The 14,041-nt window shown below is 43.7% G+C and overlaps 1 protein-coding gene and 1 non-coding gene across 2 annotated transcripts in view; both read right to left on the bottom strand.

The window, feature by feature from the left end:
• NUP210L (nucleoporin 210 like) overlaps positions 1-14,041 on the bottom strand; it is a 168,165-nt gene that overhangs the window by 43,794 nt on the left and 110,330 nt on the right. The window contains exons 26-27 of the mRNA XM_073008364.1: positions 11,283-11,363; positions 11,063-11,194 (exon numbers count right to left, since the gene is read on the bottom strand). Of these exons, the coding sequence (XP_072864465.1) occupies positions 11,063-11,194; positions 11,283-11,363 (213 nt within the window). The remainder of the gene's footprint in view (positions 1-11,062; positions 11,195-11,282; positions 11,364-14,041) is intronic.
• On the bottom strand, positions 5,426-5,532 carry LOC119624540 (U6 spliceosomal RNA). The gene has a single exon (XR_005240706.1). It is a non-coding gene; the product is annotated as a U6 spliceosomal RNA (small nuclear RNA).

Below are 14,041 nucleotides of genomic sequence, written 5' to 3'. Positions count from 1 at the left end.
TGCGATCTACCCACCTCAGCCTCCCAAAGTGCCGGGATTACAGGCGTGAGCCACCACACCCAGCCAATGTCTCTTTTTCCACCTCTGATTTTATTTATTTTGGTCCTCTTTTTCTTAGTCTGTCTAAAGGTTTGTCAATTTTATCTTTTCAAAAAACTGACTTTTTGTTTTGTTGATCTTTTGTATTCTTTTTCATTTCAATTTCATTTATCTGTTCTGATCCTTATTATTTCTTTTCCTCTACTAATTCTGGGTTTGGTTTGCTCTTGCTTTTCTAGTTCTTCAAGATGCTTCATTAGGCTTTTTTTATTTCAATATTTTCTACTTTTTTTTGTTTGTTTGTTTTTGAGACGGAGTTTCACTCTTGAGGCCCAGGCTGGAGTGCAATGGTGCAATCTTGGCTCACTGCAACCTCCACCTCCTGGGTTCAAGCAATTCTCCTGCTTCAGCCTCCCGAGTAGCTGGGATTACCTGCCACCACGCCCAGCTAATTTTTTGCATTTTTAGTGGAGATGGGGTTTCACCATGTTGGCCACACTGGTCTCGAACCCCTGACCTCAAGTGATTTACCTACCTGGGCCTCCCAAAGTGCTGGGATTACAGGTGTGAGCCACTGTGACCAGCCTCTACTATTTTTTTGATGTAGGCACTCATTGCTTTAAACTTTTTTCTTTTCTTTTCTTTTTTTTTTTGAGATGGAGTCTCACTCTGTTACCCAGGCTGGAGTGCAGTGGCGTGATCTTGGCTCATTGCAACCTCCGCCCTCCGAGTTCAAGCAATTCTCCCACCTCAGCCTCCCAAGTAGCTGGGCTTACAGGCGCCTGCCACCACGCCTGGCTAATTTTTTGTATTTTTAGTAGAGACGGGGTTTCACCACCTTGGCCAACTGGTCTTGAACTCCTGACCTCGTGATCCACTGGCCTCGGCCTCTCAAGGTGCTGGGATTACAGGCCTGAGCCACCGCGCCCGGCCTATAAACTTTTTGTTAGTACTGGTTTCACTGTATCTCATGGGTATTGTTGTGTTTCCATTTTCACTTGTTTCAAGAAATTTAAATTCTTAATTTATTCATTGACCCACTGGTCATTCAGGAACATATTGTTTAATTACCCTGTGTTTGCATAGTTTCCAAAATTCCTCTTGTTACTAATTTCTAGTTTTATTCCATTGTGGTCAGAAAAAATACTTGATATAATTTCAGTGTTTTTAATTAATTTAAAAATGTATTTATTTAATGTATAGGACAGTTGGAACATAGGGGGTGTGTGTTTGTGTGTGTGTGTGTATATATATATATATTTTTAGACAGAGTCTCGCTCTGTTGCCCAGGCTGGAGTGCAGTGGCAATATATCAGCTCACTGCAAGCTCCGCCTCCCGGGTTCACGTCATTCTCCTGCCTCAGCCTCCCCAGTAGCTGGGACTACAGGTGCCCACCACCGCGCCCGGCTAATTTTTTATATTTTTAGTAGAGAGGGGTTTCACCGTGTTAGCCAGGATGGTCTCGATCTCCTGACCTCGTGATCCACCCGTCTTGGCCTCCCAAAGTGCTGGGATTATAGGCATGAGCCACCATGCCCAGCCTATATATATATATATTTTATTTTTTTGAGATGGAGTTTCACTCTTGTTGCCCAGGCTGGAGTGCAATGGCGCGATCTTGGCTCACTGCAACCTCTGCCTCCTGGGTTCAAGCAAGTCTCCTGCCTCAGCCTCCTGAGTAGCTGGGATTACAGGCGCCCACCACCATGCCGAACTAATTTTTGTATTTTTAGTAGGGATGAGGTTTTACCACGTTGGCCAGGCTGGTCTCAACCTCCTGACCTCAAGTGATCTGCCCTCCTTGGCCTCCCAAAGTGCTGGGATTACAGGCATGAGCCACCGTGCCCAGCCAGAACATATATATTTTTAAGAGACAGGGTTTTGCTTTGTTGCTCAGGCTGGGGTGCAGGGGTGCCATTATAGCTCACTGCTGGCTTGAATTTTTTGGACTTTTTTTTTCTTTTGAGACAGGTCTCACTCTGTCACCTAGGCTAGAGTGCAGTGGTGCAATCTCAGCTCACTGCAACAACCTCTGCCTCCTGGGGTCAAGCCATCCTCCTGCCTCAGCCTCCTCAGTAACCTGGACTATAGGTGCACACCACCACACCCAGCTAATTTTTGTACCTTTTGAAGAAATGGGGTTTTTCCATGTTGCCCAGGCTGGTCTCAAACTACTGAGCTCAAACAATCTGCCCATCCTGGCCTCCCAAAGTGCTGGGAATTACAAGCAAGAGCCACAATGACTGGCCACTTTTTTTTTTTTTTTTTTTTTTTTGAGATGGAGTCTTGCTCTGTCGCCCAGGCTGGAGTGCAGTGGCCGGATCTCAGCTCACTGCAAGCTCCGCCTCCCGGGTTTGCGCCATTCTCCTGCCTCAGACTCCCGAGTAGCTGGGACTGCAGGCGCTCGCCACCGCGCCCGGCTATTTTTTTGTATTTTTTAGTAGAGATGGGGTTTCACTGTGTTAGCCAGGATGGTCTCGATCTCCTGACCTCGTGATCCGCCCGTCTCGGCCTCCCAAAGTGCTGGGATTACAGGCTTGAGCTACTGCACCCGGCCTTTTCTTTTAATTTTTAAAAACTTGTTTTCTGGCCTATCATATTGTCTGTTCTTAAGAATGAGCCATGTGCTGAGGAGATGGATGTGTATTTTGCAGTTGTTGAATGAAAAGTTCTGTAAATATCTATTAGATCGATTTGGTCTATAGTGCAGAGTAAGTCTGATGTTTCTTTGTTGATTTTATGTCTGGATGACCTGTTCAATGCTGAAAGTGGGTTATTGAAGTCTCCAGTTAATGTTGTGGGGTCTGCCTCTCCCTTAAGCTCTATTATTATTTGCTTTATATATCTGGGTACTCCAGTATTGGGTGCATATATATTTATAATGGTTATGTCCTCTTGCTGAATTGACCCCTTTATCATTATATAATGACCTTCATCTCTTTCTATAGTTTTGTCTTGAAATCTATTTTATAATGTAAGTATAACCATTCCTGCTCTTTTTTGGTGTCCATTAACATGAAATACCTTTTTCTATCTCTTTATTTTCAGTCTACGTGTGTCTTTATAGGTGAAGTGTGTTTCTTGTAGGCAACAGATTGTTGAATCTTTTTATTTTAATCCTTTCAGCCACTCTATGTCTTTTATTTTATTTTATCTTATTTTATTTTTTGAGATGGAGTCTCGCTCCTTGTCCAGGCTGGAGTGCAGTGGTGTGATCTCAGCTCACTGCACCCTCCACCTCCCAGGTTCAAGTGATTTCCAGCTAATTTTTGTATTTTTAGTGGAGACAGGGTTTCACCATGTTGGCCAGGCTGGTCTCGAACTCCTGGCCTCAAGTGATCCACCCAACTCAGCCTTCCCAAAGTGCTGGGATTACAAGCATGAGCCACCACGTCCAGCCACTCTATATCTTTTAAATTGGAGTGTTTAGTCCGTTTACATGCGATGTTATTATTGATAAATAAGAACTTCTCCTGCCATTTTGTTATTTGTTTTCTAGTTGTTTTGTGGTCTCCTCTTCCTTCTTTACTTCCTTCTTGTTTTGTTTTTTGTGAAGGTGATTTTCTCCAGTGGTATGTTTTAATTCTTACATTTTATTTTGTTTATCTGTTACAGGTTTATTTTATTTTACCTTTCGAGACAGGGTCTTGCTATGTTGCCTAGGTTGGATTGCAGCGGTGCAATTTGGGCTCACTGCGACTTCTGCCTCGCAGGCTCAAGAGATTCTCCCACTTCAGCCTCCTGAGTAGCTGGGACTAGAAGTGCACACCACCACGCCCAGTCAATTTTTGTATTTTTGAAGAGACAGGGTTTTTTCTTTTTTTTCTTTTTGAGATGGAGTTTCACTTTTGTTGCCCAGGCTGGAGTGCAATAGCACAATTTCAGCTCACTGCAACCTCTGCCTCCTGGGTTCAAGCGATTCTCCTGCCTCAGCCTCCTAAGTAGCTGGGATTACAGGAATGCACCACCATGCCTAACTAAATTTTGTATTTTTTTAGTAGAGACGGGGTTTCACCATGTTGGCCAGGCTGGTCTCGAACTCCTGACCTCAGGTGACCTGCCCGCTTTGGCCTCCCAAAGTGCTGGGATTACAGGCGTAAGCCACCATGCCCAGCAGAGACAGGGTTCTTTCATGTTGCCTAGGCTGGTCTTGAACTCCTGAGCTCAAGCAATCCACCTGCCTCAACCTCCCAAAGTGCTGGGATTATAGGTGTGAGCTACCGTGCCTGGCCTGTTGTAGGTTTTTTTGATTTGAGGTTACCATAATGCTTGCAAATAACATCTTATAACCTGTTACTTTAAACTGATGACACTTAACACTGGTTGCATAAACACACAAACTAACAAATGGGAAAGAGAAAACTGATAAAAAACTCTGCACTTTATCTCTCCTGTTTTTTAACTTTTTGTCACTTCTATTATATCTTATTATATATTCTCTTTGTCTTAAAAAGTTGTAGTTATTTTTAGTAGGTTCATCTTTTAGTCTTTCTACTCAAGATACGAGTAGTTTATACACCACAATTACAGTGTTACAATATTCTATGGTTTTATGTGTACTTAATATTACCAGTGAGTTTTGTACCTTCAGATGATTTCTTATTGCCCATTAATGTCCTTCACTTTCAGATTGTAGTATTCCCACTAGCATTTCTTGTAGAACAGGTCTGCTGTTGATGAAATCCCTCAGCTTTTGTTTTTCTGGGAAACTTTTTTTTTTTAGGTGGAGTCTCACCCTGTTGCCCAGGCTGGAGTGCAATAGCGTGATCTCGGCTCACTGCAACCTCCACCTCCCGGGTTCAAGCGATTCTCCTGCCTCAGCCTCCTGATTAGCTGGGATTACAGGTGCCTGCCACCACGCCCAGCTAATTTTTGTAGTTTTCGTAGAAATGGGGTTTCACTATGTTGGCCAGGCTGGTCTCGAACTCCTGACCCCAGATGATCCACCCGCCTCGGCCTCCCAAAGTGCTGGGATTACAGGCATGAGCCACCGTGCCTAGCCTGGAAACTCTTTATTTCACCTTTGAAGGATAACTTCACTGGATATACTATTATAGGATAAAAGTTTTTTTCCTTCAGCACTTTAAATATGTAATGCCACTCTCTCCTGGCCTATCAGATTCCCACTGAGAAGTTCTCTGCCAGACATATTGGAGCTTCTTTGTATATTGTTTCTTTTCCCTTCTGCTTTAGGATCCTTTCTTTATACTTGACCTTTGGGAGTTTGATTATGTCTTGAGGTAGCCTTACTTGGGTTAAATCTGCTTGGTGTTCTATAACCTTCTTATATTGGAATATTGATATCTTTCTCTAGGTTTGGGAAGTTCTCTGTTATTATCCCTTTGAATAAACTTTCTACTCTGATTTCTGTCTGTCTACCTTTTTAAAAATATAGAACACTTCATGAATTTGCAGGTCATCCTTGTGCAAGGGACATGCTAATCTTTTCTGTATCATTCCAATTTTAGTAGATATGCTGCCAAAGTAAGCACTACTATTTTTTTTTTAGAAATGGGATCTTGCTCTATCACTCAGGCTCAAGTGCAGTGGTACAATCATAGGTCACTGCAGCCTGGAATTCCTAGTCTCAAATGATCCTCCTGCCTCAGCTTCCCAAGTAGCTGGAACAACAGGCACGTGTCACGATACCTGGCTAATCTTTCCTTGTTTGTTGTAACAACAAGGAAAATGTATGTTGAAAATAGCTTTCTAGAAGAACTAGAGGAGCTGGGGGGGGTGGTATACCCCTGTAATCTCAGATGCTTGTGATGCTGAGGCAGGAGGATCACTTGAGCCTAGAAGTTTGAGATCATCCTGGGCAGTATAAGAAGACCTTGTGTCAAAAAAAAAAAAAGAAGAAAAGAAGACAAAAGAAAGAATAAAGGAGAAAGAAGGAAGAAGAAGAAGAAGGAGAAGGAGTAGGAAGAGGAGGAGGAGGAGAAATAGTGTACAAGAGATTGTTTTCTTAGTGATTTCTTTTCATATTCTCAGCAGCATAATTACGCCTAAAGTAAACCTCTGTTTGTAGTGTTCAATTAATTCTGGGAAGCCTCCCTAAGATTCTTTCTTATGTTACCTCAAAGTCAAATTTTTTTATGTAAGAAGAATGAAAATGATGGAAGTAGTTTCTTTTTTGTGCGTTTTTTTGAGAGACAGGGTCTCACTTTGTCCTCTAGGCTAGAGTGCCGTGGTGCAAACGCAGCTTACTGCAAACTCAACCTCCTTGGCTCAAATGATTCTCCTGCCTCAGTGTCCCAAGTAGCTGAGACTACAGGTGTGTGCCACCACACCTACCTAATTTTACAACTTTTTTTTAACAGATGGGGTCTCATTATGTTAACTAGGCTGGTCTCAAACTCGTGGGCTCAAGTGATCCTCTCACCTCAGCCTCCCGAAGTGCTGGGGTAACAGGCGTGAGCCACTGAGCCTGGCCTTTGCCTTACTTCTCTCCCATCCCAGGTTCTACTGTCTGAACCCATTTATTTATTTATTTATTTATTTATTTATTTATTTATTTATTTTGTGTGACAGAGTCTCTGTCACTCAGGCTGGAGTGCAGTGGTACAATCTCAGCCCACTACAACCTGTGTCTACCAAGTTCAAGTGATTCTCATGCCTCAGCCACCCGAGTAGCTGGAATTACAAGCATGTGCCACCGCACCTGGTTAATTTTTTTATTTTTAGTAGAGACGGGGTTTCACCACCTTGGCCAGGCTGGTCTCGAATTCCTGACCTCAAGTGATCCACCTGCCTCGGCCTCCAGGTGTGAGCCACTGTGCCCAGCCCACACAGAAATATATTCAATGAAAAGTAAAAAAAAAAAAAAAGAAAAAGATGAAAAAAAACTGACCGTCTTTCTACTTGCCCCTCTTCTAGACTGGATAGGGAGGATTAGAACTTGATAGAATTCCGATAATAGGGAAGGCAAGACCACCATTAAGGCAAACATTGAAGTAGGCATTTCAGGTCCTGTATCCCCTGCCTTCTTGCCATTCACAACCCTTGAAACTTTCCTTCTAGCGCTCTAGAATTACGACAAAGTCCCATGTTCCCAAATCACCTTTCCCCTGTCCCCTACACACACAAAAAATCCCATTTCCTTTGTGCAGATTTCAATCAGTTATCTGGAAGAGTCTCATGCTAAAAAATGAGTGTTTTATAATTGTTTAATCCAAGTGAACCTCTCAATGGTGGCATTTCCACAGTGTAGGAAATCTACCTATTGGAGCAAGAAGGCCTTTCCCTCTCTCTCTCTTTCTCTCTCTCTTTCTTTTTTTGTTTTTTTTTTTTTGTTTTTTTTTTTTGAGACAGGGTCTCACTCTGTTACCCAGGCTGGAGTGCAGTGGTGCAATCACAGCTCACTGCAGCCTTCACCTCCCGGGGTCAGGTGACTCTCCCACCTCAACTTCCCTAGTAGCTGGGACTACAGGTGCATGCCACTATGCCTGGCTAATCTTGTGTGTGTGTTTTGTAGAGACAGGATTTCACTATGTTGCCCAGGCTGGTCTCGAACTCCTGAGCTCATGCGATCCACCCACCTCGGCCTCCCAAAGTGCTGAGATTACAGCTATGAGCCACACTGCACCTAGCCCATGAAGGCCTTTTTTTTTTTTTTTTTTTTTTTTTTTTTTTTTGAGACAGGGTCTCACTCTGTTGCCCAGGCTGGAGTCCAGTGGCACAATCTCAGCTCCCTGCAACCTCCACCTCCTGGGTTCAAGGAATCCTCCTGCCTCAGCCTCCTGAGTAGCTGGGATTACAGGCGCACGCCACTATGCCCAGCTACCTTTTGTATTTTTAGTAGATACAGAGTTTTGCCATGGTGGCCAGTCTGGTATTGAACTCCTGGGCTCAAGTGATCCACCTGCCTTGGCCTCCCAAAGTGCTGGAATTACAGCTATGAGCCACCGCACCCTGCCCATGAAGGCCTTTTTTGTTTATTTGTTTTTGTTTTTTGAGACAGGGTCTTGCTCTGTTGCCGGGGCTGGAGTCCAGTGGCGCAATCTCAGTTCACTGCAACCTCTGCCTCCCGGGTTCAAGGAATTCTCCTGCCTCAGCCTCCTGAGTAGCTGGGATTACAGGTGCATGCCACTATGCCCAGCTAATTTTTGTATTTTTGGTAGAGACGGGGTTTCGCCATGTTGCTCAGGCTGGTCTGGAACTCCTGGGCTCAAGTGATCCACGTGCCTCGGCCTCCCAAAGTGCTGGGATTACAAGTGTGAGCCACTGCACCCCGCCCTTTTTTTTTTTTTTTTTTTTTTTTGTGACAGAGTTTCACTCTTTTTGCCCAGGCTGGAGTCAATTGCGTGATCTCGGTTCACCGCAACCTCCACCTCCCGGGTTCAAGCGATTCTTCTGCCTCAGCTTCCCGAGTAGCTGGGATTACAGGCATGCGCCACCACACCCAGCTAATTTTGTATTTTTGGTAGAGATAGGGTTTCTTCAAGTTGGTCAGGCTGGTCTCAAACTCCTGACCTCAGGTGATCCACCTGCCTCGGCCTCTCAAAGTAAGCCACTGTGTGATTACAGGCGTGAGCCACCGCACCTGGCTTTTTTTTTTTTTTTTTGAGATAGAATCTCCCTCTGTCGCCCAGGCTGGAGTGCAGTGGCGTGATCTTGGCTCACTGCAACCTCCACCTCCTGAGTTCAAGCCATTCTTCTGCTTCAGCCTCTCAAGTAGCTGTGATTACAGGTGTGTGCCACCACACTCAGCTAAGTTTTGTATTTTTAGTAGAGGTGGGGTTACACCATGTTGGCCAGGCTAGTCTCAAACTCCTGATTCCAAGTCCGCCTCAGCCTCCCAAAGTGCTGGGATTATAGGCCTCATGAAGGCCTTTCTATTGCCCATTTCATTACCCAATTTGCCTATACTAGATCTGAGGCAGGAAAATAAAAAATCTGTGTGGCTCTCAATTATTCTGCTAGAGAAAAAGTGATGCTTTAGGTAAAAAAAATTAAAGAAAGGGAGAAGGAGAATAGAGGCCAAGGCCTAGACCATTCCCTCCTTTCACACACTCCTGTTTGTTATTCAAGAAAGAAGCCTGCTGGGCGTGGTGGCTCATGCCTGTCATCCTAGCACTTTGGGAGGACGAGGTGGGGGGGATCACCTGAGGTCAGGAGTTCGAGACCAGCCTGGCCAACACGGTGAAACCCCGTCTCTACTAAAAATACAAAAAATTAGCCGGGCATGGTGGCGGGCACCCGTAATCCCAGCTAATCAGGAGGCTGAGGCAGGAGAATTGCTTGAACTCAGGAGGTGGAGGTTGTAGTGAGCTGAGATCACACCATTGCACCACTCCAGCCTGGGCAACAAGAGTGAAACTCTGTCTCAAAAAAAAGAAAAAGAAAAAGAAAAAAGCCAAATCCTTACACTAAATTGCATCAAACTAAGTAGAGTTCCATTCTTCCACAATTCCAGTGTAACTAGACTCTAGGAAGTCACAGACAGAAGATCTAACCACTAGAGTTTCCCTAAATTATAGGTTAAGGATATTTTTAGAAAGATTACAAATATATTTTTTTACTTTTTCCAAAGTTCTCTTTTCTTTTTAGCTGGCTACTGAAATATCCTCCTAATTCTAGCTCCTGTAACCCCTCTATTATCTCCCAAGATATAACTCTAATTCTTTGTTCTCATGAGCACTGAATGGTGACCTAATGGGTATCATGGCCCCATGTCCTTTTTCCTAGGGTAAAACCCAGACCTAGCTTGTTGCCAGTGTCCTCAGACCACCTTGGGTGAGTTTCCTTTAACTAGGTAAAATTTGTCGGTAGCAAACTTTGCAGTTTCTGCCAAACTTGCTTTTTTTTTTTTTTTTTTTCAGGTTTCCGTGTGAGGTTTAATACTATATGCATCAAAACATCAAAGCTTTTTTTCAGAGAAATATACTCTCAAGGTGAACTGTGGATATCGTAGATGTCTATCCTGAGGTCTTCTGTGGTTCCAGACACAGCAGGTAGTGAATTGGGAGGAGCCAATACCACCAGATACCAAAGGCAACCATGGAGGGGCAGTTTAATTAATCACTGTTCTTAAATTTGTCATTGATATAAGACACCCAGTCCAGAATCAGCTGCCCAGTTGGTAGGTGACTATAGCGCCCTGGTACCCATGGTGCCTGACATGGGAATCCAGTGCCTGACATGGGAATCCAGTTCTTCCCCAATTCCAAGTAGGGTGGGCTGGGAGCGTGGAAACAAAGCAATGCCACCTACAGCCCTCCACATTTACTTTTCTTACTGTTAATGTAATCACCCATGATGTAGCATAAACATGATTATGAATATAATCAAATGTGTGTCTGAACATGATAAAAAATAAAAATTGTATATTTAAACTCTATGCATATACTTTATATTCATAGTGTTACTCATCTTACATAGTCATCTGCTCACAAATACAACATTATTACAACAACATTAATAAATATAATATTAAAAGAAAGATCACTTTTGAGAGCTCTGTCCAGCAAAATAAATAAATAAATAAATAATCATACAGTATTATCTGCACACTCAAATTTGGATTCTTTATTGCTCTGCAGGTTTCCAGAGTTCAGAGTTCAGAGAACAGTAGGAAAAGTAAATAAGTAATAATATTGTGTAGTTTAGAGAGTGAGTAATCAGTCTAAAACTTATGATAGGCTGAGCATGGTGGTTCACGCCTGTAATCCCAGCACTTTGGGAGGTCATGGTGGGTGGATCACCTAACCTCAGGAGTTCAAGAACAGCCTGGGCAACAAGGCAAAACCTCATCTCAACAAAAAAAAATACAAAAAAAAAAAAAAGAAAAAAAGCCAGGCATGGTGGCATGTGCCTGTGGTCCCAGCTACTTGGGAGGCTAAGGTGGGGGGATCACTTTAGCCTAGGAGGTGGAGGTTGCAGTGAGCTGAGATCACACCACTGCACTCTAGCCTGGGTGACAGAGTGAGACCTCATCTCAAACCAAAAAGAAATGTATGATAAAATAAAATAAATTTAATATCAAGATCCCTAAAATAACATACTAAACAGGTACATTCTTACCTCTGAATGCCTGGGCACTAGATCCAATACATCCCTTTTGCTCACAGACCAGTGGAATGTGAGCCCAGGATTAGCATTGCTGAAGGAGAAAGGGGTCTGGGTACTGGTAACTCCCATGACATAAACTGGCATCTGAAAATAAATAGTGGCATTGTGCTATACAACCTGCCCAGTTGCAATTATCAGAATAATGAACCCTGAACAGAGCCATCATACTGACCTTGGTAGCTGTGATGAGCCGAGTTGCAGCTGCAAGGATCCTAACAGCCCTTAGCTGAACAACTTCAATCTGTACTTCATCCTGCTCAACAGGGTGGAGAGCAAGCTTAGGCTAAGAGAGAGTTTCTGTGGGGTGGACAGAGATGCTTATGATAACTAGTTTGTTACTGTTTTTAACATTCAGTAAAAAACCTTACCCATGTTTACTGCAGCACTATTCACAATAGTCAATATTTGGAGGCAACCTAAGTGTCCATCAACAAACAAATGGATAAAGAAAATGTGGTACATATATACAACAGAGAACTATCAGTCATAAAAAGAATGAGATCCTGTCATTTGCAACAACATGGATGGAACTAGAGATCATTATGTCAAGTGAAATAAACCAGGCATAGAAAGACAAAGACAAACTTCACATGTTCTCACTTACACATTTGTGGGAGCTAAAAGTTAAAACAGTTGAACTCATGGAGATAAAGAATAGAATGATGGGCTGTGCACAGTGGCTCACTCCTGCAATCCCAGCACTTTGGGAGGCTGGGTGGATCACTTGAGGTTAGGAGTTCAAGACCAGCCTGACCAACATGGTGAAACCCATCTCTACCGAAAATAAAAAATTAGCCGGGTATGGTGGCACGTGCCTGTAGTCTCAGCTACTTGGGAGGCTCAAGCAGGAGAATCACTTGAATCCTGGAGGCGGAGGTTGCAGTGAGCCGAGATCATGCCTTTGCATTCCAGCCTGGGCAACAAGAGCAAAACTCCGTCTCAAAACAAACAAAAAGGTAGAACAATGGTTGCCGGAGGCTGGGAAGGGTAGTGGGTGGGTAGGGGGAATATAGGGATGATTAATGGGCACAAAAATATAGTCAGATAGAATGAAAAAGATCTAGTATTTATAGTATAACACGGTGACTACAGGCAACAATAACTTATTGTTTATTTAAAGATAACTAAAAGACTATAATTGGATTGTCTGTAACACAGAAAGGATAAATGCTTGAAGTGGTGGATACCCCATTTACCCTGATGTAGTTAATATGCATTGTATGCCTGTATCAAAATAACTCATGTTCTGTTGGGAACAGGCCCCCAAATCTGGCCATAAACTGGCCCCCAAAATGGCCATAAACAAAATCTCTGCAGCACTGTGACATGTTCATGATGGCCATGATGCCCACGCTAAAGGTTGTGGGTTTACCAGAATGAGAGCAAGGAACATCTGGCCCACTCAGGGTGGAAAACTGCTTAAGGCATTCCTAAGCCACGAACAATAGCATGAGCAATCTATGCCTTAAGGACATGTTCCTGCTGCACGTAACTAGCCAAAGCCCATCCCTTTGTTTCCCATAAGGAGCGCTTTTAGTTAATCTATAATCTATAGAAACAATGCTTATCACTGGCTTGCTGTCAATAAATATGTGGGTAAATCTCTGTTCATGACTCTCAGCTCTGAAGGCTGCCAGCCCCCTGATTTCCCACTCCACACTCTATATTTCTTTGTGTGTGTGTCTTTAATTCCTCTAGCGCCACTGGGTTAGGGTCTCCACAACTGACCTGGTCTCGGCAAGTGGTGCCCATACATGGGGCTCCAACCCAGGTCAAAGGGTCACCAGAGTGATGGTTGGAGAACGTGGAACTAAGCTGGAGGACACCCGAGTACTCTTAAGCAATCCCCGTGGTGAGTAAGAAGGAGAGCTTGGAAGCATCAGGGTAACAATGGGACAAGTGTGGGCTCTGGTTCATTCCACCTTGGAACCTTTTCACACTGATGTTAAGGAGGAAGGAAAGTATATCGAAATAACAGAAGAGGTAACAGAGCAGGTTTGTTTGCCAGTTAAAGCTAAAGTGGCAAACGAGGAAGAGGTTCATCCCTACCCTTCTGCACCCCCTCCTTATTTTGAAGAAGAAGAGTGGCTTGACCCTCCAGATCTTTCTTTTCCGGAGGACACTGGGCAAAAAGTAGTTGTCCCAGTGACTGTTCAAGCAGTGCTTCGAGCAACCGCTCTCAGTTCTATTCAGGCAGGAATCCAGCAAGCTAGAAGAGAGGGTGATATAGAGGCTTGGCAGTTCCCTGTTAGGATACATCCCCCAGATCAACAGGGAAATATAACTGTGTTTGAGCCTTTTCCTTTTAAAATACTTAAAGAGTTTAAACAGGCTATCAATCAGTATGAACCAGATGTATGCCTAAAGTGTAAAAAAGGAAAACATTGGGCTAATCAGTGTCACGGGAAACACCATGAGGGGCCTTTCCCGGACCCCATTCCAAACCCAGACATCTCCAGCTCTCCCTCACCTCTGTACAATGTCTGTCCCCCACCACAGCCAGCAGTGCCGCAGTAGATTTATGCTGCACAAAAGCTGTGAGCCTTCTGCCTGGGGAACCCCTGCAAAAAGTACCAACAGGAGTCTGTGGACCCTTGCCAGCAGGGGCAATAAGATTACTTCTAGGTAGATCTATTTTAAACTTAAAAGGAGTGCAAGTACATATAGGAGTCATTGATTCAGATTACAGTTGGGAAATTCAAATTGTTATATCTCCTTCTGTTCCCTGGAAAGCAGAGCCAGGAGAGTGTATAGCAGAGCCCCTGATTGTGCTGTATGTAGAAATGGGGAAAAGTGAAAAACAAGAGGATTTGGAAGCACAAATAAACAAGGCAAAGCAGCTTACTGGGTGAATCAAACTACTGATAAACATCCTACCTGTGAAATAACTATTCAGGGAAAGAAATTTAAAGGTTTGGTAGATACAGGAGC

This window comes from Chlorocebus sabaeus, chromosome 20, assembly GCF_047675955.1.
Source record: "Chlorocebus sabaeus isolate Y175 chromosome 20, mChlSab1.0.hap1, whole genome shotgun sequence".
Lineage (NCBI taxonomy): Eukaryota > Metazoa > Chordata > Mammalia > Primates > Cercopithecidae > Chlorocebus > Chlorocebus sabaeus.
This window is presented reverse-complemented; position numbering and strand designations above follow the sequence as displayed.